General features: G+C 42.8%; 1 protein-coding gene across 2 annotated transcripts in view; it reads right to left on the bottom strand.

Moving 5' to 3' along the window:
- The window catches only part of ksr2 (kinase suppressor of ras 2), a 94,618-nt gene that overhangs the window by 56,899 nt on the left and 13,280 nt on the right, over nucleotides 1–24,439 (bottom strand). For both annotated transcript variants that reach the window (XM_076989867.1, XM_076989866.1), the window contains exons 2-3: nucleotides 21,173–21,313; nucleotides 11,964–12,114 (exon numbers count right to left, since the gene is read on the bottom strand). In XM_076989867.1, coding sequence (XP_076845982.1) covers nucleotides 11,964–12,114; nucleotides 21,173–21,313 — 292 coding nt within the window. The remainder of the gene's footprint in view (nucleotides 1–11,963; nucleotides 12,115–21,172; nucleotides 21,314–24,439) is intronic.

The raw sequence follows: 24,439 nt of genomic DNA, 5'->3' as shown, positions 1-24,439 counted from the left end.
AGCACACTCTAGAACAGTTCTGGAGAGCTGCTGCTTTAGCACAAACAGTCCTGGAGATATGCTGCTCTAGCACACACACTTATCCACACTGCACTCATGTGGATTAAAACAGTTTAATTTAAAATAATTTTAGATTTTATTTGACTTTTATTTTATTCAGTTGTATCCCTGTCACAGACTCCTGGTGGCTACTACTAGAATAGTATACAATTCATATAAATCACCAATAGACCCTGTCATATAATCTAATCTGAAGTTGTAATATGAAATGTTTTATACTAAACATTTGTATATTCTGTTCTCCTAGTTTGCTATTTTTTCATAATTCATCCTCCTGTCATAGCAAATTAATCCATGTCCCATAACCATAATAGACTTCCAGATCTTTCTCTGTGTGCTCCAAACCTAAGGACCATCTCACCTCACTATGTCACACCATCAGAAGGGACTTACACACCGAACTATTACTGTTCTTACAGTAAGGTTCCCCATAATAGAAGTTGAAAGATTAATTCATATGATGAAAGGCGAGAATAGGACTTCACTAAAGGGTTGTCAGATGGGCTGAATGACTCTTAAGAATACTAATTCATTCACTGATTATCCCTCTGTTCATGTTTTTCTTTACTAAATGCCAAAAGGTGCCTCGGGCATCTGATATAAAATGAAGCTAGCTCACGAAGCAGCAAATACCATGAGTTCCATCTTGTATAATTAATCCAAAATGAAGCAATTTAACTCTGCAACACCTCCTATCTGGCAGCCTGGTTCTGCAGTCTGACACGTAGTCAAATACGTCCTTAAGTTATCGCTGAGCTAATACGCAGCAAATTATGCAAATGGTTCTCACCAGTGTGTTATCAAGTAAAACAATATATACTGTACCTTAAGATACAAACTGCTAGCCTAAGGTAGCAACCTCTGCAAAGCCTGCCCCCCAGGCTAACGGCCTGCCCCCCAGGCTAACGGCCTGCCCCCCAGGCTAACACAGCAACATTTGTGTGTAGAGCCCCTTGAAGTTCATAATGACATGGCAGTACCGCGGTGACAAACACAACAGGGCAGGCGAACCCACGGCCACTGGAGCGGGATAACGAGCCAGGAAGAAAGGCTGCTGTCAGGCTTCAGGGTCAAGCAGAGGGGCGGGAAACGAAGCGCGTTCGCTAACAACCCCCCGGGGCAGGGGAGCGTCCGCCCCATTCTGTAAATAGGCCCCAAATAAGGTCGAGAAAAGGTAGAGATGAGATAAGACAGAGATAAGATAGAAATAAGGTATGATTAAGGTAACACAGGTAAGATTGAGGGAAGAGAGAAATAGAGAGAAATGATTGAGATGAGATAGAGATAAGATTGAGATGAGATTGAGATGTAGCAATGATAAGGTTGTAATAAGGTAGGGAGAATTTAGAAGCACAGTGTGAGGCAACCAAACCTCACACAAACAGTGAGCCAAGATCACGCTCTTGCAAAGTTTGTTAAGTAGCCTGGTAGACTGTAAGCAGGTTGCCCATGAGAATGGGGCATTGCTAGGGTAGGACGGGTCAGGCTAGGGTAGGACGGGCCAGGCTAGGGTAGGACGGGCCAGGCTAGGGTAGGACGGGTCAGGCTAGGGTAGGACGGGTCAGGCTAGGGTAGGACAGGCGGTTCTGGCACTCAGCCTCTTAGACAACATGGGACCTCAGCTATGCCAAATGTAACTTAAAAGAATTATATACTACTGTATTATATTATATATTATATACTACTGTATTATATTATATATTGTATACTACTGTATTATATTATATATTGTATATTATTTATATACTATTGTTCTTATTGTTTTTACTAAATGTTAAAGCTATGTGAATTTAACATTAGATAATTATATAAAATATATTTCCATGAACATTTTTCATTTGGGTTTTATCTCACGTTTTCAAAATACAGTGAAACACTGTCTATTAAAACATGCAAGCATTCTGGTCCTGTTAGCAAAGCTGTTATCTCAGTTATCACAGTGATGCAGAGTTGATGTGTGTGGTGCTCTATGGAGTATAAATGTTCACACTCAGACAGGATTTAAAAAACTAGAAGCCTCACTAGACCTCATATTCAACTGGAAAGCCCAGCTTGGCTGTGTTTAATGAAGTGTGCTAGTCTTCCTGCTTGTGTGGTCAGGACGATCAGATCAGAATCTAGAATGTCACACCTGTGTCTGGAGTTCTGCCTGGGTCACAGTCCAATGAGAGAAGAGATGTGCTAGGTTCGTTCTCTCTCTCTCTCTCTCTCTCTCTCTCTCTCTCTCTCTCTCTCTCTCTCTCTCCCCCCTCTTCTCCCCCCTCTTCTCCCCCTCTCAGGCCTGATCCCCCTCCCCCACACACACCCACTTCAATCTCCATCAAAACGGTGGAGGGCAGATGGAGGAGGAGGAGCCAGAGGAGGAGGAGGAGCTAGAGGAGGAGGCTCCAAATGTGACAACAGTCAAACAGGTGTGATGGCAGCGCTGCACCCCTGCATGGTCCCACAGCAGCGTGTCACCTCAGGGGACAGGACCTCCAACCAGAGAGAAACAACAGGACCTCCAGCCAGAGGGACACGGCAAGACCTCCAGCCAAAGGGACACAACAGGTCCTCCAGCCAGAGTCACCTGTATAATAACAACTACAAAGGGAAAGAGCTCCTTGACTCTGTAGAGTCAGGATCTTCTGCTGAGATGTTCTGGTAGTCAGAGAGGAGCACAGAGAGGCCAGAAACACAATGACCTCTGTCATTCTGGAGCTGACAAAAAATAAGCACTGAGACTGATTAGGAGGTAAAAATGTCTAGAGGCACATTCCACATTCACATACCATCATCTCTGACAGACCGCCGCTGCTGCCCCTCGTTACCAGGGCGACATACAGGAGGCAACGGTGCTTCAGCTAGACATCATATCACTTTTTCTGGTCCCACAATTCTCCTCATAAATATGGCAGAAAGCTTTACGGGGTACCCCTCCCCCAAATCGTGATATATGAATGTGGATGGCACACCATTGATTTGAGAAGCTTTTCTGCCCTCTTCTGGCAGAAAAATGCACAGAGTCAATATTTTTATAATTACAGAAGAATTTGGGGTTTCTGTTGACATTTTTCCTTGAGGCTAGTACACTGTAGAACCATGTTTAAACTGACTAATTGAGGAAATTCATAAATTCCAAAAAATCCCAAATTAAAAATCACATTTAGACAGGAGCCAATACGGTTCTTATTGTGACAGTCTCCAGGTCCAGTCATGGTCATGGTTTGGTGGTTAGGGGCTCTTGTGACTGGAGGCTGATGGGTTCAATTCCCTGGCTGGGATTCCCATGACTGTGGTGTCCTTGAGTAAAGCACACAAGCCCAACTGCTCCCTGGGCACCGGGCTAGTGCTGCCCACCGCTATGGGGCGCAAATAAAAAATTTACAAATATGGAAAATTAACTATCCAAATACTATGAAGCAGATGACATCTGCTCCAACAATTATAATCTCAAAACTACCTTTAAAGTACTTCTTCTAAAAGTACTCTTTGTAAAGATACCCATCGAGATTATTTAATAAATCTGTAGCACACTAACACAGATGGAACAGTCAAGACCAAACCTCAAAACATGTCATCAAATTCACTTATTGGGTTTTAGGGTTAGGGTTAGGGTTAATCCCAATTACACTATAGTCATACACACTGACTGAATGTAAACACCAAGAATCCAGATTCTCATGCGTATACCCCGGAGTGTTTCCCCCAACCAAAAACATCTCCTTTCATCTCTACGGTTACACGTTTCTAAAGCAACTGCTGATCGTGTAGAGGATGGGTTCTGAAAAAAACAGATTGAGATCTAATTGTGTTACAGTATTCTACACACATTCACTGTGTTACAGTATTCCACACATATTCACTGTGTTACAGTATTCTACACACATTCATTGTGTTACAGTATTGCATACATATTCAATCAATCAATCAAAATTTATTTGTATAGCGCTTTTCACAACACATGTTGTCACAAAGCAGCTTTACAGGATTTACAAGGTTAACAATACTATGGGTCCAAATCCCTAATGAGCAAGCCAAAGGCGACAGTGGCGAGGAAAAACTCCCTATGATGGTGGGGAATAGGAAAAAACCTCGGGAGAACCAAGACTCAAAAGGGAACCCATCCTCCATTGGGCGGCCCGTTAACACACAAATTACACAAAAACTAATTATACAGAATAATACACAAGTCACACACAAATCACACAATCAGACTAAGTATAAGTCTGTATTAAGTATAAATGTTCACTGTGTTACTGTATTCTACACACATTCACTGTGTTACTGTATTCTACACACATTCACTGTGTTACAGTATTCTACACATATTCACAGTAATCTGGTTAGATCTTCATCAATTCTCTTGATGTTCTATTATCGGCAATATGTATCCAGATCCATACAATATCACATTCGGTCAACACCACTCAGCACCCCTGTGGAATTACTCAGTACACTATATTTTCAACCCTCAATAAAAAATTTCATTCTCATTATAGAGTATATATGGAAATATATGTAGTTTTGTTATGTAATAAATCTAAATCGTTCTCTTTTGGCAACAGTAGTATTCTTTATTTTTCTTTTATTTTCCACTGTATACTCTAGGATAGGGTAAAGCAGTAGTTTCAGTTTTTGCAGCAGAACATCTAATTATTGCTCAATATGAACTACAGTTTTGTGCTGTGTGTGTATCTTTTGAGTGCATTATTTGGTGCTGAAGACATATTTTGAGAGAGTTTTTTTTTCAGCAATCTGTTTTGGCTTGTGTGTTTAAGGTTTTGAGAAGATGCTATTTGATATGGGGCTTGTGAATACTTTTGTCCTGTGTGTCTAAGGTTCTGGGGAAGTGGTATTTGAAATTGCACAGTATTCTGAAAAATGTGTGTATATTTATTTAGAAAAAAACTATAACCCAAGTAGAGTCACATCGTGATGCAGTACTGCCCCCTGCTGGCAGAAAGACATACTGTAAGAAAAAATCGACTACATTCACCCCTCCACCTTCACTAGGGTTAGGGGTCACTAGGGTCAACCTCCCCCCGCTCTGCATCCTTCAACAGATCACACAGTCCAGAACTCTCTAGCACACTGAATGTATTTACAAACTGGTATAGTTCATAATATATGCACACATACCTATTACAGAAAATTGATTTTAAAAACTGATGAACAAAAGTCAAATCAGTGAAAATGAACCTCGTAAAAGCTTCTTAGTGTTGTTGTGTCTCCATTCTGACAAGCACAACACTGTTTATCACACAAGCCACACAGAGTAACGGGATCTGCTAGCCACAGTGTAACTGCTGCAAACCACAGTTCTGATGGCTGTTTGAAGTGTGGATGTGGGGGCGGAGCTGCATCTCCAGACACCACGCCCCTTTGCTGCCCTCTCTGTGCACGCAGTTGTGTTCTGACACGTTGTGCTTTTCTGAGACTCGTCATTCTGATTCATTAGAAATGATTCTGCGCAACACGACCGAAATCCAACGCATAATGTTACATTTTATCATTAAAAAGCAAAATTTGCCAGAAAGCTGAAAAGCAGGAAGCCTAAAGGACCTGAAATATGGTTAATCCTCTCAGTGCTTGTGTATTCATACAGAACTCCTGAAATCTTCCCTTCACCCCCAGCATTGGGAAACAACTATGATCATTAATATTTTCTAACATTTGTGAATGTGTATAAAAGATTATTTACAATTGATGAATTATTTATTTATTATTTACGGGGGCAGTCATGGCCTGGTGGTTAGGGAACTGGTCTTGTGACCGGAGGGTCATGGGTTTGATTCCCAGACCTGAGGCCATGACTGAGGTGCCCTTGAGCAAGGCACCTAACCCCAACTGGGCTAGGGCTGCCCACCGCTCTGGGCACGTGTGATCCACAGCTCCCTAGTAATCACTAGTGTGTGTGTGTGTTCGTGTTCTAACTGCACAGATGGGTAAATGTGGAGGACAACTTTCGATTGCGGTGAAAAATCACAATTGACAAATATGGCATGTGTCATGTTTTGTTTCACAATATTACAAATTCAATTTAATTTCACGTCATTTAATTACTGTGACATAGAGCAGTTATATGAACTACTGAACAACTGGAGAAACTTGACAGCACCACTCACATGTTATCATGTTAGTCACTGACAAAGAACAAGTGTCACTTCTGCTTTATGTTACATGTTTTCAGATGTGCTTATTCTTAACATTTCAACTGGAGAACAAATCTCACAGAGCTTGTACACGCATCTGAGGTGGTGGAAAACAATACTTCGATATTTGACCTTCTGCCCTCTGCTGGCAGCCCCTGGTTACTGCACCCTGAAGGCCTCTGAACATTCTGAACATTCCCCTTCCGCTTAAGTTTGGTGAGTCAGAGTTTTGGTTATAAATGAACCAAATACAAATCTATATAGAAACTAACCACAGCAAAGAATGCCAGGTTATAATTTTACAGTAAAGCGGTGGTAACAACACAAATGTCCCATGAAACTCTGGGAATAACTCAAAGACACATCAATGCAATATACCTGACTAAGCAAAGATTCACTAAAATCACTTTTAATTACATAATACACAAAATTCTCTTAAACTGCATGTTAGAATTATAAATAAATGGTATATTTACATTTATAATATAAATGTGTATAATAATTATAAATGTAGTGCATATACAGTACATTTATAATATAAAAGTGAGTCATAATTTCCTTTTACAACACCATAATATTTTGAAGCCGTCAGGTGGAGGTTTGCTAATAGGCCTCGCCCACCTGAGGGACGAACACAACACCACAACAGGGGGGTGTTCCAAGAAGCGGGTTAAGCGAGAAAACCCGGGTAAGTTAACTCAGAGTTCACGGAAACTCGAGGTTTTCCGTTCCAGAAACCGAGCTTAGAGAGAACCGGAGTCAGTTACTATAGCAACTTATGCTCTGAAGCTAACCTGCTCGCTGGCAGGTTAACTTGGACCTGACCCAGAGTTACAAACACGTCATCATGACGTGTCCTTTCCTCGAAGATCATGTGGATATTGAAACTCAGTTTATTCGCCGAGCTCTTCGTGGGGAACGCCTTATAAAACCCCGAATAGACATAGGCCTACTATCATTTTCAGATTCTTTTTTAATGAACATTATCGTTTTTCAGCTCAATCCATTACTTACATCAATAACATTATTAAGCGTCACATTTCAAATATTACACATCGCGGATCAGCCCTCAATTCTCTCCAGATTTTTATACATCGCTCTTCGTTTTTTTGCTAGTGGAAGTTTTTTTATAGGAGATGCGGAACCTGTCAGCAAAGCTACTGTATGTCGGTCTGTCCGAAAAGTATGTCTGGCATTAAAATGACTAGTGCCCGGTTTTGTGGTGTTTCCTGGGCTTAAGCCAGTTATGGACATCAAAAAGGAATTCCACAGCATCATTGGTTTGTCTTTAATTCACACGGACAATAAAGAAATTAAGCAAAGGAGAAGCAATATATAACGAACTTCATTCCATTTACATTTTAAGGAATGCCTAGAGTGATTGGCTGCATTGATGGAACCTACATACGTGGGTGTGGTAGTATGTAGGTTCCTTTTTAAGCCCCGCAGGTCGTTCGGTCCAGTGCTGCACATTGCCCCGCTGGAGCTCAACCCTGGACCTCCCTACGTGACTTCGCTGGTGGTTGTCTGGACGCTGCTATACTTTTTCTGCTCTGCAGTTATTTCTGTTTGAATGTTTATGTTAATTCAAGAATGGAAAATAAAGACCATTCAGTGCAACCCTCGCCTCCGGCAACCTCTGTTCCTGCGTCACAACTTCTACACCACAGAATGAGTCTTTACCCTTTTATCAACTATCTCGTCTGCTTTATTATCACTCGGCGAAGCTCATTCAGTCACTTTTGTGTTGTGGTCAGCGGCAGTGGCGCAAAAAGGGGACATGCAGCATATGCGACGCATAGGAGCGCTGCACTAGAGGGGGCGCCAAATCAATGAGATATAATACTTAATTTGTGTCCATCTTACGTTTGCCACGTAAACTTAAAGGACGCGGAAAACTCGACGCGCAAAATTAAACAAAACCGTGAACACACGGGAGAGGAAATAACAAAGACAACGGAAAGAACGCGGAATAACTTTAACGCGTGACAAATGAACTAAGGACGCCAGGGGAAGACTGGCAGCAGGCGAATGCTGCAACAAAACAAAACCCTTCCCAAAATAAAAGAGTAACCGATAGGAAGAGAGAGAGCTGGAGGAAAACTTGAGATGGGCCAGTAAGCGGCGCAGGAGACAGAGACTCGAATAAGTATAGGTAAGTGAGAGATTAAGGTGGCGAGACACCAGAGAAAACTGAGAAGGGCTGATAGCGTACCGGCATGACCAAAACGAATCAGCAATGATCCGTCTCCACAAGCTTCTTTAAGAAGCCATGGCAACAGGTGAAACGGATCATTGCTGATTGAGCCGAATCAGTCTAGGACTGACTCGGGTGCCTCTTGTGGAGGTAGAAGGCATGGCATCCGAGCCAGCCCTGACCCATATCACCGATATTGAAACGTTTTCTATCACGATATGCAGTGGCGGACTTAGCAATTTGGGGGCTCAAGGCGAATTTAGCTAGGGGGTCCATCAACATTAATATGCGAGAAATAAGTTAGCTAATCAGGGGGCCCCTACAGTGGGCTGCAGTGGGAGGGGCCCAAGGCAGTGAGAAGCCTCTCGCTGCAGCCTGCAGGAAGGCGGAGTTGGACATCCAACCCCGCCCACATCCAACTCCACCCTCTTCTCAAGACCGAAGCCACGCCCATGTTACGTTCGAAACTCGGACTGTTTTTGCTCCCAGTAAACATAACTGCAAGAAATATTTACGTGTGTTTTATAAGTGTTTTAAGTGCAGAAGTGCATTTTAAGTGCATTTTCAAGTACTTTAGCCTAAATTCCAGCACTTTTCAAATCTGAAACACAATACAGCATTAAAATTGGTCAGGTAAATGTTCCTTCCCCTGTGTTTGAGGGGTGTTTCTTTATACTACCACATATCGTTTCAAGAGGACACTGCAAAGATTGTGACGCGCGCGAGGTGTGCGGAGTCGCGCGGAGTCGCGCGCTACGGTCACTCACAAAAGTATAACTAGCTTTATAGGGGAGACGCGGAAAGACATCGCTAAAAAGGAGAGCTCTTATGTGATTTAGGAATGTGGATCTTGTGTTTAAAAATGTCTTTTATATAATTATTTGTTCAATTAATTGGTTCAACGCAGACAGATTTCTTCATAACTTATAATTAGGAGGCTTGAAAGTTACCGGATCGAGGCAGACAGTTCCCAGAACGCACCCTTCAAAATGAAAGAGTTCCCGGATCCTGTTCCGGCAGGATCCGGCTCAAAATAAGCCCTGATTACACCCCTTCTCCATTACCAACATACCCCTTCTCTATCACATTATCAGTAAACATTTACCATTTTAATTGTGTACTTATAGTAGCAGAGTAGCCAACTCTCACGCATTGAGCGTGAGACACACGCATTTGACCGTCTTCACACGCTCTCACGCCACACATCCGATTTCTCACGCCGAAAAAAATCTAGTTTATTTACCTCTGATCTACATCTATGATTTGAGTTACTAGTTCGCTCTGGCGCCAACCACCGGCGATCGATCTATCGCGATATAATACTTAATTTGTGTCCATTTTACATCCCCCCGTCAACATTTTACGTTCACCACCCAATAAATAAAAATAATGAATAACATACGTGGAACGATACACAAAGTAAACGAGGTATGTGTAAATTAAGCGCAAAGACATGTCTCTTGAACACTTGTGAGTTATTATGCATATTTTCAAGTACCACACAGTTATTCTCGAATGAAGAAGTAGTGGGTTGGCGCACGGCAGCGCATTAGAGGGTGGAGTTGGATGTGGGCGGGGTTGGATGTAGAGGTCTGCGCGGGACTGCTTTTTTAATCCCGCTCCCGCCCGCTCCCGCTTGTTTGAGACCCGCTCCCGCCAAAAAATCGCTTGTTTTAATCCCGCTCCTGCCCGCACCTGCTTGTTTTAATCCCGCTCCCGCCCGCACCGGCCAAAAAATCGCTTGTTTTAATCCCGCACCCGCCCACCACATACACATTTCTGTCACCCCCGCCCGCAATCCTAATATGAATTGAATTAATTAGATTTAGTACTTGAAATTTTCTTATGTATTTATTAAAACAGCAATATAGCGATTGATCGCGCTGTCCCATTTCTTATCACAGTCCAAACACATCCCGTTAGGTGACGTACACCAACACTTTCTGACATGTATCACAACAAGCCGATTTCCATCTGCATTAATTACAATGGAATATGACTTCCATACATCAGACTTTCCTGTAGTTGGCTTAATTGTGGTGTATTCGCCTGTTTTAATAGAATTTTCCACAGCTGAAACTGGTTGACCGTCTACAGCAGGGGTCGGCAACCTATGGCACGCGTGGCACCATTGGCACACCGAGGCATAGTCACTGGCACGCGACACGCTGGACCAGCAGCAGCAAAAATATATATTTTAATATAAATTATTATATTAATGGATTATACTTTCGCGAGTGACCGTAGCGCGCGACTCCGCACGCACACCTTGCGCGAACGGCGGAGGCGTTTAAACTTGGCGATCGATCGCGATATAATACTTTTTGTGTCGATTTACACCTCCCCCCCTCCTCGGTCAACAATTTAAACTCGCCGCCATAGTGGCACACTCATTGACTGGACATGTTAAAGTTGGCACTCCATGTCTCAAAGGTTGCCGACCCCTGGTCTACAGTCTCTGCCATTTCTGTATCAAAATGACAAAATGACGCACACTTCATGTTCACGTGATCAGTTGCTTAGCCAATATTTTGAATTAGTTTATTGCTTACTTACTGAATGATTAGTTGTTTTCGTCCTGTTCCTTATGCATGGAAATCATTGCGTTGTTATTATTATAATTTTCTAGACTATTAATTTGCGGGATTTTTCTACATGTATATGCGGTCCCGCTCCCGCATCGCCTGGACTAATTCAACTCCCGCTCCCGCCAATAACAATTAAATTCTGTCCCGCGCCGCAAGATATTCTGTCGGGTCCCGCGGGACCCGCGGGACTACCGCGGGAGTGCAGACCTCTAGTTGGATGTCCAACTCCGCCTTCCTGCAGGCTGCAGCGAGACATACTTGAAGGCAGTTGCCTAGCCACGCCTCTATGCAAAGACCGCTTCTGACGATATGTATTGATATTGACTTATTGTCCAGCCCTAGTTTAAACCTGTGTGTATTAGGTCAGGTGTTTAGACCTCTATATGTCAGGTCAGGTCTTTAGACCTCTGTATGTCAGGTCAGGTGTTTAAACCTCTGTCTATCAGGTCAGGTGTTTAAACCTATGTCTGTGTCTGACATTTAATGCTGTGTCTGTAGCATGTGGTGTTTACATCTCTGTATATCAGATATGGTGCTTAAACCTATGTTTATTGGGCATGGTTTTTTAACATTTGTATATCAAATATGGTGTTTAAACTTCTGTCTATCAGATCTGATATTTAAACCTAGGGTTAGGGTTAGGATTTGTATCAGGTATGGTGTCTACTTTCAGGTCTGGGGTTTAAACCTTTGTCTATCAGGCACTAGATCCTTACATAATGGCATGTATAATTACTTTGCTCAGTCACTAGATAATGTAATATCACCCCAGATCATTTCCACTTGTTACTAACGCGGACTGTTTTCATAAAATCACAACAATTTCATGTTACATATCATTAACATGTAATATTAGCAAAACAGTGGTGATATAACTAAACCTGTATACACACCAAAGCTACGCTACAACTGTAAGAACAAGGCAACAATCTCACTGATGAATAAATGAAGCCCCGCCCACTGAGGGGTCACATGGGAGCTCACCTGACTTGTGAGCAGAGCGCAGGCAGGTGAGGGAGGCATTCAGACGAGCACACTCTTCCTCACTCGCTCCAAACTTCTGCAGCGTACCACACACCTCTTCATCTGACATCTCCAACAAAGCCTCCAGAGTCAACTCACCTGGAGAGATCTCCTACACACACACACACACACACACACACACACACACACACACACACACACACACACACCCATGTATCACAGACAAAAATATATAGACTGAAAAAAGATCCTGAAAAAAGAGCAAAGACTAAAAACTGACATACAAATGAAATTATTTAATTACATTCAGGAAAATTGAATCAGAAATAATCAGCTGATGATAATCGACTTGGTTCATGACCAGGTTTATATGGAACGTAATTCAATATTCAGGCGTTTAAGCGCCTCCACAATACTGCAATTACTCCTCCTCACCACAAGAGGTCTTCAGAACCTTGGAGAGCGCCACACATGAAACTTAACAGGAGGCAGAAGGATCCACTCTGCTGTTCACCAGACACTCAGTTTATGAACATTACTTGATAGGACACCGCAGTAAGTTATATGTTTTTATCAATGACTGAGCTGTAATTTCATGTCTCACAAATTATTTCACATTTGGATAAGAAAATGTTTTCAGAAATGCAAGAATATGTACACAATATATTAAGTTGATGAAGTCAGATCAGACAAGCTGAATGATCCAGTGTTCTACCGTTCTTTTATGGTTTGAAGAAAACAGCAAATAGTCATAAATGGTTTTTTTATTTAAGATTTGAAAAATCTTCTTTGACATTCTGGCATGCCATAAACAGTGTGATGGCATATAACATACATGATGTTATAATTGTGGTGTGCTGGTCTGTGTGTGTCACAAGGATGAAAGTCCAGATCATCTCATTGGCATCTGACATCAGACTTTCCTTCTTCAGGAATGTATTGAGCATTTGGGAATTAGAGGGATCAAGAAAGCAGTTTGATTTGAAATGAATTTCACCTCCAACATTTACCGGCCTTGTTGAGTTGCTGTTTAACACAGAGTAAATTAAACTTACAGATGTCCTGTTGTATTCTGCAAGTTGATTTCTTGTCAAACATCTTTTGACCTTTTTTGTTAGTTTGCTTGTTCTCTGTTTTTTGGATTTTTGGTAATGAAAGGAGTAATCTCAATCTCAGTATACATGTGTCACATATCCCACAACCCCCCAGCCCTTCTGATTTCACAGCACCATCCAGAGCCTCAACCTCCCAAAAACAGCCAATCACCAGAGTGTTCATTGCCTTCCGCCCGTCCCTGGCTGTCCGCGCCCTATCAAAACCCCTTTAAACTCACTCACTACTTACACTTCATGAAGTAATGTTGCATACCTACATACGTTTCTTGTACAGGGTGTCTACAGGTTTGACCAAGTGAAAATTAAGACATTTTAATACCGTTTTCCAAATAAAATTAAGACTAACTCGCAAGATCATACACGTTAAAATAAAGCACAAAAACGAACTGATTATTTACATTATTTAATCTAGCTGCTTGAAAACTTCAAACGTGAATGCACAAGACAAACATTACAATTTTTCACTGTACAGTATACACAATGAAACTTTATACAAAACAAAATTCAAACACTGACAACAGCATCATACCATACACTCTCACACACACACACACACACACACACACACACACACACACACACACACACACACACACACACACACACACACACACACACTAGGCCATTTTCCTGTTTTTCTGATCCACACTCCAGCTCATGCTCAACCCCTTTCAGTTCTGCTACTTTTTCTCTGAAAAGCTTTCTAAGGATGTTTGATTTTGTGATCACTTTGGCCATCAGGGTTCCTGCTTTCCCTTCGGCTTGTTCAGCAAGTAAATGGCTCTGTTCGAAATAGACTACTACATACTGGATACTGCATACTTGACTCAGTATATACTGGATACTGCATACTGGTCCTCGTAGTAGTATGCAGTACAGTTTCCAGTATGCGACAAAAGCAAAGCATACTACGGGGTCACGTGAACGTAGCGTTGCATGATGGGATGCAGTACACCATGAAGATAGCTCTGTTCGCGTACTGGAATATTTTGCGGAAGTAGTAGGTCATCCGGGTATGTTTCGCGTACTGGAAATTTTCATTTTGGTCACATACTGCATACGGCATACTGATTTGGGGCTCGATCAGTACGCCAGTAGTATGTAGTAGGCTATTTCGAACACAGCCTATTTCTGGTTTATACTTGACGCGTCGCGAGTGGCGTGAGGGTCTGCGCGGCGAAAATGACGTAATCGCGGTGGCTTCGCCCGTGCCCGAACGGCTCGCGCGTTGTCGATTCGCGAGGTTGTGCACCTCTCGACTACTTGAAATAATTCGCTTTTTTATCACATTATTTAATGGTTGTTTATTTTTGAAACGCCCAATCTTAACGTCTTCACGTCCTCTCTTGTTTCGTCCTGGAATTACAAGAGGCTCGTATTTGTTAACGTAATACAAGAGAACTGATCAGTCAGACAGATATTTGTTGTGAAACGAACAAATTCCAGCACTTTTCAAACCTGAAACACAATGTAACATTAAAATTTGTACCTTATTGCCGTCCCGTGTTCTGACCTCTGACCTTTACTTCTCCGTTAGACTTCGTTTTGAGCCTGACCACTGGACTCACTGACCGCTGGACTTATTGACCACTAGACTCACTGACCGCTGAACTCACTGGACTCACTGACCACTGGACTCACTGACCACTGGACTTATTGACTACTGGATTCACTGACCGCTGGACTCACTGGACTCACTGACCACTGGACTCACTGGACTCACTGACCAGTGGACTCACTGACCACTGGACTCACTGACCACTGGATTTATTGACCACTGGACTCACTGCACACTCTGCTGCCTCGCTCGATTCTGGATTGTTTTGACCACTCTACTGTTCTACTGCTCTACCGCTCTACCATTCTGCCACTCTACTACTCTACCACACTACCACTCTCTCACTCTATCACTCTACCATTCTACCTCAACTACTGTACTGCTCTACCATGCTACCATTCTACCGCTCTACTACACTACCACTGTACCTCTACCAATCTACCATTTTACCACTCTACCTCAACTACTCTACCACTCTACCACACTATCATTCTACCACTCCACCTCAACTACTCTACCACTCTACCACACTACGATTCTACCTCAACTACTGTACTGCTCTACCATGCTACCATTCTACCGCTCTACTACACTACCACTGTACCTCTACCACTCTACCGCACTACCATTCTACCACTCTACCTCAACTACTCTACCACTCTACCACACTACCATTCTACCACTCCACCTCAACTACTCTACCATTCTACCACTCTACTACACTACCACTGTACCTCTACCACACTACCATTCTACCACTCTACCTCAACTACTCTACCGCTCTACCACTCTACAATTCTACCACTCCACCTCAACTGCTCTACTACTCTACCACTCTACAATTCTACCACTCTAATTCTACTACTGTACCGCTCTACCACACTACCATTCTACCTCTACTACTCTATCACTCTACCACTCTACTACACTACCACTGTACCTCTACCACACTACCATTCTACCACTCTACCTCAACTACTCTACCGCTCTACCACTCTACTATTCTACTACTCCACCTCAACTGCTCTACTACTCTACCACTCTACCATTCTACCACTCTAATTCTACTACTGTACCGCTCTACCACTCTACCACACTACCATTCTACTACTCTACCTCTACTACTTTACCGCTCTACCATTCTACCACTCTACTGCTCTACCACTCTACCACTCTACAATTCTACCACTCCACCTCAACTACTCTACTACTCTTCCACTCTACCATTCTACTACTCTACCTCTACTACTCTACTGCTCTACCACTCTACTGCTCTACCACTCTACCACTACTACTCTACCACTCTACTGCTCTATCGCTCTTCCCCTTTAACTCTACTACTCTACCACACTAACACTCTACCTCTACCACTCTACTGCTCTACCACTCTACCACTACTACTCTACCACTCTACTGCTCTATCGCTCTTCCCCTTTAACTCTACCACTCTACTGCTCTATCGCTCTACCACTCTACCTCTACCACTCTATTACTCTCTCTACTACTCTTCCACTCTACCATTCTACTACTCTACCTCTACTACTCTACCACTCTACCACTCTACTACTCTACTGCTCTACCACACTACCATTCTACCACTCTACTGCTCTATCACTCTACCACTATGCCTCTACCACTCTACCATTCTACCACTCTACCACTTTACTGCTCTACCGCTCTACCACACTACCACTCTACCTCTACTAGTCTACTGCTCTATCACTCTACCACTCTACCTCTACCACTCTACTACTCTACCGCTCTACCACTCTACTGCTCTATCGCTCTACCACTCTACTGCTCTATCGCTCTACCACTCTACCTCTACCACTCTATTACTCTCTCTACTACTCTACCACTCTACCTCTAACATTCTACCGCTCTACCACTCTGCTGCTGTATCACTCTACAACTCTACCTCTATCAATCTAGCGCTCTACCACTCTACCTCTACTGCTCTACCACTCTACCTCTATCACTACCACACTACCACTCTACTACTCTACTACTCTACCACTCAACCTCTACCACTCTACCTCTCTACTACTCTACCACTCTACCGCACTACCACTCTACTGCTCTATCGCTCTACCACTCTATTACTCTCTCTACTACTCTTCCGCTCTACCATACTACCATTCTACCTTTACTACTCTATCACCCTACCACTCTACCATTCTACTACTGTACATCTACTACTCTACTGCTCTACCACTCTACTGCTCTACCACTCTACCATTCTACCACTCTACCATTCTACCACTTTACTACTCTACCTCTAACATTCTACTACTCTACTGCTCTATCACTCTACCACTATGCCGCTACCACTCTACCACACTACCACTCTAGCTCTACCACTCTACCACTCAACCTCTACCACTCTACCGCTCTACCACTTTACTGCTCTATCGCTCTACCACTCTACTGCTCTATCACTCTACTACTCTACCACTCTATCACTCTACCTCTACCACTCTACCTCTACTACTCTACTGCTCTACCACACTACCACTCTACTACTCTACCGCTCTACCATTCTACCACTTTACTACTCTACCTCTAACATTCTACCACTCTACTGCTCTACCACTCTACCGCTCTACCACTCTACTGCTCTATCACTCTACCACTCTACTGCACTATCACTCTACCACTCTACTACTCTACCACTCTATCACTCTACCTCTACTACTCTACCACTCTACCACTCTTCTGCTCTATCGCTCTACCTCTACCACTATTACTCTCTCTACTACTTTACAGCTCTACCTGTAACATTCTACCGCTCTACCACTCTACTGCTGTATTGCTCTACCACTCTACATCTATCAATCTAGCGCTCTAGCACTCTACCACTCTACCTATACTGCTCTACCACTCTACCTCTATCACTACCACACTACCACTCTACTACTCTACCACTCTACTACTCTACCACACTACCACTCTACTGCTCTATCGCTCTACCTCTACCACTCTCTCTACTACTCTACCTCTAACATTCTACCACTCAACCACTCTACTGCTGTATCGCTCTACCACTCTACCTCTAACACTCTAGCACTCTATCTCTACTGCTCTACCTCTATCACTCTACCACACTACCACTCTACCACTCTACTACTCTACCACTCAACCTCTACCACTTTACCGCTCTACCACTCTACTGCTCTATCGCTCTACCACGTTACCTCTAACACTCTATCGCTCTACCACTCTATTACTCTACCACTCTACCACTCTACCTCTACTACTCTACCACTCTACTGCTCTACCACTCTACTTCTCTATCGCTCTACCACTCTACCTCTACCACACTACCACTCTATCACTCTCTCTACTACTCTACTGCTCGACCTCTAACATTATACTGGTCTACCACTCTACCTCTACTGCTCTACCACTCTACCCTGCATCTGTGTTTCTGCACTGTTGGCTTTGCATATTCCCTGCACTGCAAGCTACAATAGCCTGAAGACTTAAAAAATTGAAGACTGGAAAATTTATCAACAAAGTCAGTTTCTTTAGGTCTTCATCATATTGTAGGATTAAACAATTTCTATCTTTATCAACTCAACAACTCTACATAATACACATCACGTCGTTTAAGGCACCAGCATTTTGCCACGGTATATCAAATCAGAGATGGGTACTCGAGTTTGGGACTCATACTCGAGTCGCACTTAAGTCGCATATACAGTGACCTGCCTTCGACCTGCCTATCCAAAACACATGTGGGGTCTTGCAAAGGTACTCAACACTATTAAAATTCAGCAACTTGTTTTGGATTACAAATAACATTCTGATATTTTGTATTATTTCATAAAATGATTAAATGTAAGAATATTCTGTGACAATGCTGTTAGCATAAGTATTTAATCCCTGTACTGTGGAAGATCTGCATTTCCACAGATGAAAAATTACTGGCCTAACAAGGACACACTTGGTTTACAGCCAGCCAATAACTTTGAGTCATTACAAAATGTAAACTTTTCTGGATAAATTCACTCTCAATTTGAAAACCATTGGTCAGACTGAAGGCCAAAGAACATTCTAAGTAAATCAGAGATATCGTTGCAGATACACAGCAAGGAGAAAGAGAACAACATTGCTGCCAAGAGTTTGCCTAGCCCAGTGAATACTGCTAAATCAAGTGTAAGGAACTGTAAGCCATGTCCCTCCATCGTGGCCGAGCCTAGACAAGGCCATCAGAGCTGAGAATGAGGAGTAGACATGGGTGAAGCCACAGGGGGGTCAAAGGTTACCTTGAAGGAGCCATGGGAGTCCAGAGTCTGAAACCCGAGGGAATGTGCAACAATTTCAACAACAGTTTCATGAGCTCTGCATACAACTGGCCTGCATGACAGTCTGAAAACAACACAGTGCAGAAGACAAAAAACAGCATGAGAGTGACCCCAATGAAGTCTGGGATATGGTTCTGTGGTCACATGACACAAAAATGGTTTGGTCAAATCCAAAAAGCCATGTGGAGTATTAAAAAAACATGCACCACTCCTCAACATCCACCGTCCCAGCAGTGTAGCCTGGAGCAGCAGGACAGTACTATAGGGGCCCGGTACTGAACTCCTGGGACTGGACATCCTGCTAGCACTGACGTGCTTGCAGATGGACTTGAATGCAGTTACTGCCCGAGATCCTGCTTCAGACGAGCAGGTGTGTTCCTACAGCAGTCTTCACACTCAAAGGTCTGCTGAAGAACCAAAGCTTGGCAGAAATGCCTCCTTTGAGCAGTACGATGATCCAAAACAATATGCCAAAGTAATAAAGCAGCAAAAAAAATAGAAGTTTTACAATATGTTACAATGAGATACTAGATCTCAATTTAATCAAGAACGTGTGCAACCATTTAAAAATTATGGTCAAAAGTATTACCCAACCAGACCGAACCCGTAGTGAATCCACCAGGAAGAATGGGTGAAAGTCACTACCAAACAGAGTGCAAAGATGGCCAAAATATACACTTAAAGCTATTTTTGCAAAGTACTACTCTGAAGGCACTGAACATGTAGGGAAGCAACATTGTTCTGTTTTTAATAAATCTGTTAACAAATACTACATTTTAACTTTTAAATGTTCATTTAAGAATACAGTAAAAACAATGGCTGGAATTATCTGTGTGTAATTTAGAATACAGACAAGTCTGATGGTATAGCAAGGCTCTGTATGTGGAATTCATTAAAAATGAAGTCTGCTAACTACCACAGTGGCAGTGGTACAGGTAATGCATCAAAACACAGGTACTGAAACACAGATACTGAAACACAGGTACTATGCTACATAACAGGTACTGAAACTCAGGTACTATATTACATCACAGGTAGTGAAACACAGGTACTATGCTATATCGTACAAGTATATAGAAAGGCGCTATATAAGTTGAACATTCATTCATTCATTCATATCACAGGTACTGAAACACAGGTACAATGCTACATCACAGGTACTGAAACTTCAGAAAAACAGAATTAGGGTAACTGATGCAGCGATAGTTTTGAAACAAAATCTTCACACTTGTCTTTAACTAAGGCAGTTAACAGAGCACAAGGATTTTAAATCCTTGATTTATATCTAGAGACAACACACCATGTTATTTGTTGTACTGCTTGCGTTAAGAAGACACGACATGACAAGGAATAAAACTCTAAATCAAGCAGGATGATGTCATTTTCACAACTTCCTTGTTCCTTGTGTTACAGCTATGTGTCACGTACCACCAATGATGTGAGAATTGACCCTAGCAGCCTACAGATTACAACATTATTAAAATGCATGATGGATCCCTAATAACAGTATGAATGGTCTCTAAAGACAAACCTGACATCTTAACTTTGCGGGCAGTTTGGGAAGGAGGTTTCACCTGCAGTCTGAGCCATTAATGGTGACACTTATAAATGTAAATGTGCCGCATTTTGTCAATTGTGATTTTTACACCGCAATCGAAATTTGTCCTCCACTTTTAACCCATCTGTACAGTTAGAACACACACACACACACACACACACACACACACACACACACACTAGTGATTACTAGGGGGCTGTGGATCACACGTGCCCAGAGCGGTGGGCAGCCCTAGCCCGGCACCCGGGGAGCAGTTGGGGTTAGGTGCCTTGCTCAAGGGCACCTCAGTCATGGCCTCAGGCCTGGGAATCGAACCCACGACCCTCCGGTCACAAGACCAACAGGCCATGACTATTATATAAATATAATAAATAATATATAAATTGAACATTCATTCATTCATTCATTCACTTTCATGAGCTCAGGTGTAACACAATATATAGTGGAATGTGTAACAGGAATGGAATAACTCAAACCTTCTGGCTCAGTACCTTTAACATTGTTAGAAATGAACTCAGGACTCCTCCATCAAAGCACTCTCTCACAGAAAACACACACACACACTCTCACACTCACACACACTCTCACACACACACTCTCACACTCACACTCACTCACACACACACACACACACTATCACACACACACACACAGGTGAAGCTCTTGTATACCTCAGTCACTTCCTTCCTCATATTGACGATGCGTAGCCAGTGCGTGAGGCGTGGAAACACGTCCAGCTCCACGCTCCTCTCCTGGAAGGGTACGTTACGCTTGTAGGACAGCTGCCTGCTAAAATACTTCACCAGCTTACCCTAAAACAGAGGGGGGGGCAAAGAGAGAGAGATGAAAGAGAGATGAGAAAGGAAGTAATATAAAGAACAGAGAGGACGTAGCTGGATTTAATGTGAAATCAATAAAAGTTTGTGTTGTCCTACGTCATAAATATTACAAATATAAATATAAACACTAAAAGGAAACAGAACACACACTTTATTTATAGGACAGCCTTACAAGTGTCCAGTTACACTGTTGATCTGATCTGTGGACAAGCACCTTTCCTTAGTCATCCTCAGCCCTTCATCACGGGCCAGATCTGACCACAGCACCACTGCTCATGTGACACATGGCAGTACCTCTGAGCTAGTGTAGCAGTGGATGAACGCACACGTGTTTATCAGCTGTAGCTGTGTTGAGTGGCTTGGTCAATGAGTCAATGGCATTGCTGGCTTGAGAGTTTGTAGGCTGAAAGTATCCAATCAGCAACATTTATGTGGTTAAAACTCGACCAGTGATGACAGGCAATAAGACGGCACACACTGTCTGCGCATGGCAAGAGTTGCTATAAACTCCACCAGTGTGTCTACACGCTGTTTACGTTCAAGGGTCTGGTGAGTGAGAAGGAAGTCAAAAACCCTTTGACCCTGAATGTACCCTTTGACCCTGAATGTACTCAGAGTAAAAATGAACATACCTATCTGTTATACTGATCTAGCATTACACACACAACCAGTTTCACTGGAAATAACACACGTTGGACTAAAACCATCAGCATATGCGTCCTCACCAATATAATGGTGTATTGTAATCTAATGTAAACATTGTAATACTTGTTTATTTATTTATTCAGAGAACCCTTTCCTAATAAAAAGAAAATTACTGAACTGAACTGGTTCACCATTGGTATAATTCGAGACCATATTTACATTATATATAGTATTAATACTATACATATAACCAAAGAAGTACTGACTGAAACAAGTCTGAATTTGGCATCTCAGACTGACCTGGGTCTGATTTCTAAATACTACTGTAATAAACTAATATTGATCATTTGAGAGGGTGATGACAAACAAAAATGACGATACCAAGTTATTCATATGTGGTTTTAACCAGAGAAACACAGATGAATGTGGCCAGAGTCTGAGAAGCCCAGCTGAAAAGCTGAATGTTTCTTTTAAGTAGCACTTAGAGAAATAAATGTGTTGTCATTTAAAACCACTTCAAAAAGTATAAATCATAAACAAAAGGCTGTACTGTAACTCAAACTACTTCACTGATGTTTATTAAAAGCTGATTTCTGCTTTGAAGAAAGACTGAACTAGAGCGCTGTGCTCCTTAAAACCCACAAGCAGTGTCTAATGTCAGGGCATCTAAAAGCAGGATATTTAACGTTCAGGACATCTAACATTCAGGACATCTAACATTCAGGACATCTAACCCTAACCCCAGGGTGTATAATCTCAGGGCATCTAATTTCAGGGAGTCTAACTCAGGGTATTTCACTTAAAGGCGTTCCACATGTGGGACCTGTAACTCTCCCTCTATACTTACAACTACTAGTGAAGATATCCAGCAACTACACATGCAGCACATACAGGCTGATGTGTATGAGCCACCACACACTCAAACACAGCAAACCCACAAACCAAATCAAACCAAGACTGTTTGCACAGCACGTTGCATACACAGTGGCAGTTCAAAGTGCTTAGACCACAACTCAGCCTTTCTGCTGCATGACAGATGCAGATATGAACATATGTTCTGGAATAAACCACACACTACAACTACGCTCTCTACAACTATGCTCTCTACAACGACGCTCTCTACAACCACACTCTCTACAACCACACTCTCTACAACTACACTCTCTACAACCACACTCTCTACAACCACGCTCTCTACAACCACGCTCTCTACAACTATGCTCTCTACAACGACGCTCTCTACAACCACACTCTCTACAACCACACTCTCTACAACTACACTCTCTACAACCACGCTCTCTACAACAATACTCTCTACAACCACGCTCTCTACAACTACACTCTCTACAACCACGCTCTCTACAACCACGCTCTCTACAACTACGCTCTCTACAACTATGCTCTCTACAACTACGCTCTCTACAACTATGCTCTCTGCAAACACACTCTACAACCATGCTCTCTACAACCACACTCTCTATAACTACACTCTCTACAACAATACTGTCTGCAACTATGCTCTCTACAACCATGCTCTCTACAACTACGCTCTTTACAAGCACGCTCTCTACAACCACGCTCTCTACAACTACGCTCTCTACACCCACGCTCTCTACAACCACACTCTCTACAACCACGCTTTCTACAACAAAGCGCTCTACAACTACACTCTCTACAACAATACTCTCTACAACCACACTCTACAACTATGCTCTCTACAACCACCCTCTACAACCACTCTCTCTACAACCACGCTCTCTACAACCACACTCTCTACAACTACACTCTCTACAACCACGCTCTCTACAACCACGCTTTCTACAACCACACTCTCTACAACAGGCGTACTCAACTAAATTTGTCCGCGGTCCAATTTTGGCAGATACCTGTGACCTGAGGTCCGGTGCGGCGGGGGTGGCGAACGTAAGTTGTTGAGCGGGGGTGGCGAACGTAACACTCGTGACGGAGTGTTTTTTCAATAGCCCTGAAATATATGCTACGATTTTGTTTTGGTCCGTATCCAGTTAATCAGGAATGAGATTGGGTGAGTCCAGACAGGAATGAGTCCGGACAGGACTGCGTTCGGGTCCGGATCCGGACCACGGTCCACCAGTTGAGTACCCCTGCTCTACAACCACGCTCTCTACAACCACACACTCTACAACCACGCTCTCTACATCCACGCTCTCTACAACCACGCTGTCTACAACCACACTCTCTATACCATGCTCTCTACAACTATACTCTGTATAACCACGCTTTCTACAACCACGCTCTTTACAACCACACTCTCTACAACCACACTCTCTACAACCACACTCTCTACAACCACACTCTCTACAACAACGCTCTCTACAACCATGTTTACTACAACTACACTCTGTACAACAACTCTCTACAACTATACTCTACAACCACGCTTTCTACAACCACGCTCTCTACAACTATGCTCTC

The sequence above is a fragment of the Brachyhypopomus gauderio genome, unplaced genomic scaffold (assembly GCF_052324685.1).
Source record: "Brachyhypopomus gauderio isolate BG-103 unplaced genomic scaffold, BGAUD_0.2 sc71, whole genome shotgun sequence".
In the NCBI taxonomy this organism is placed as follows: domain Eukaryota; kingdom Metazoa; phylum Chordata; class Actinopteri; order Gymnotiformes; family Hypopomidae; genus Brachyhypopomus; species Brachyhypopomus gauderio.
Note: the sequence above shows the minus strand (reverse complement) of the source record. Positions and strands in the feature narration are given on the sequence as shown.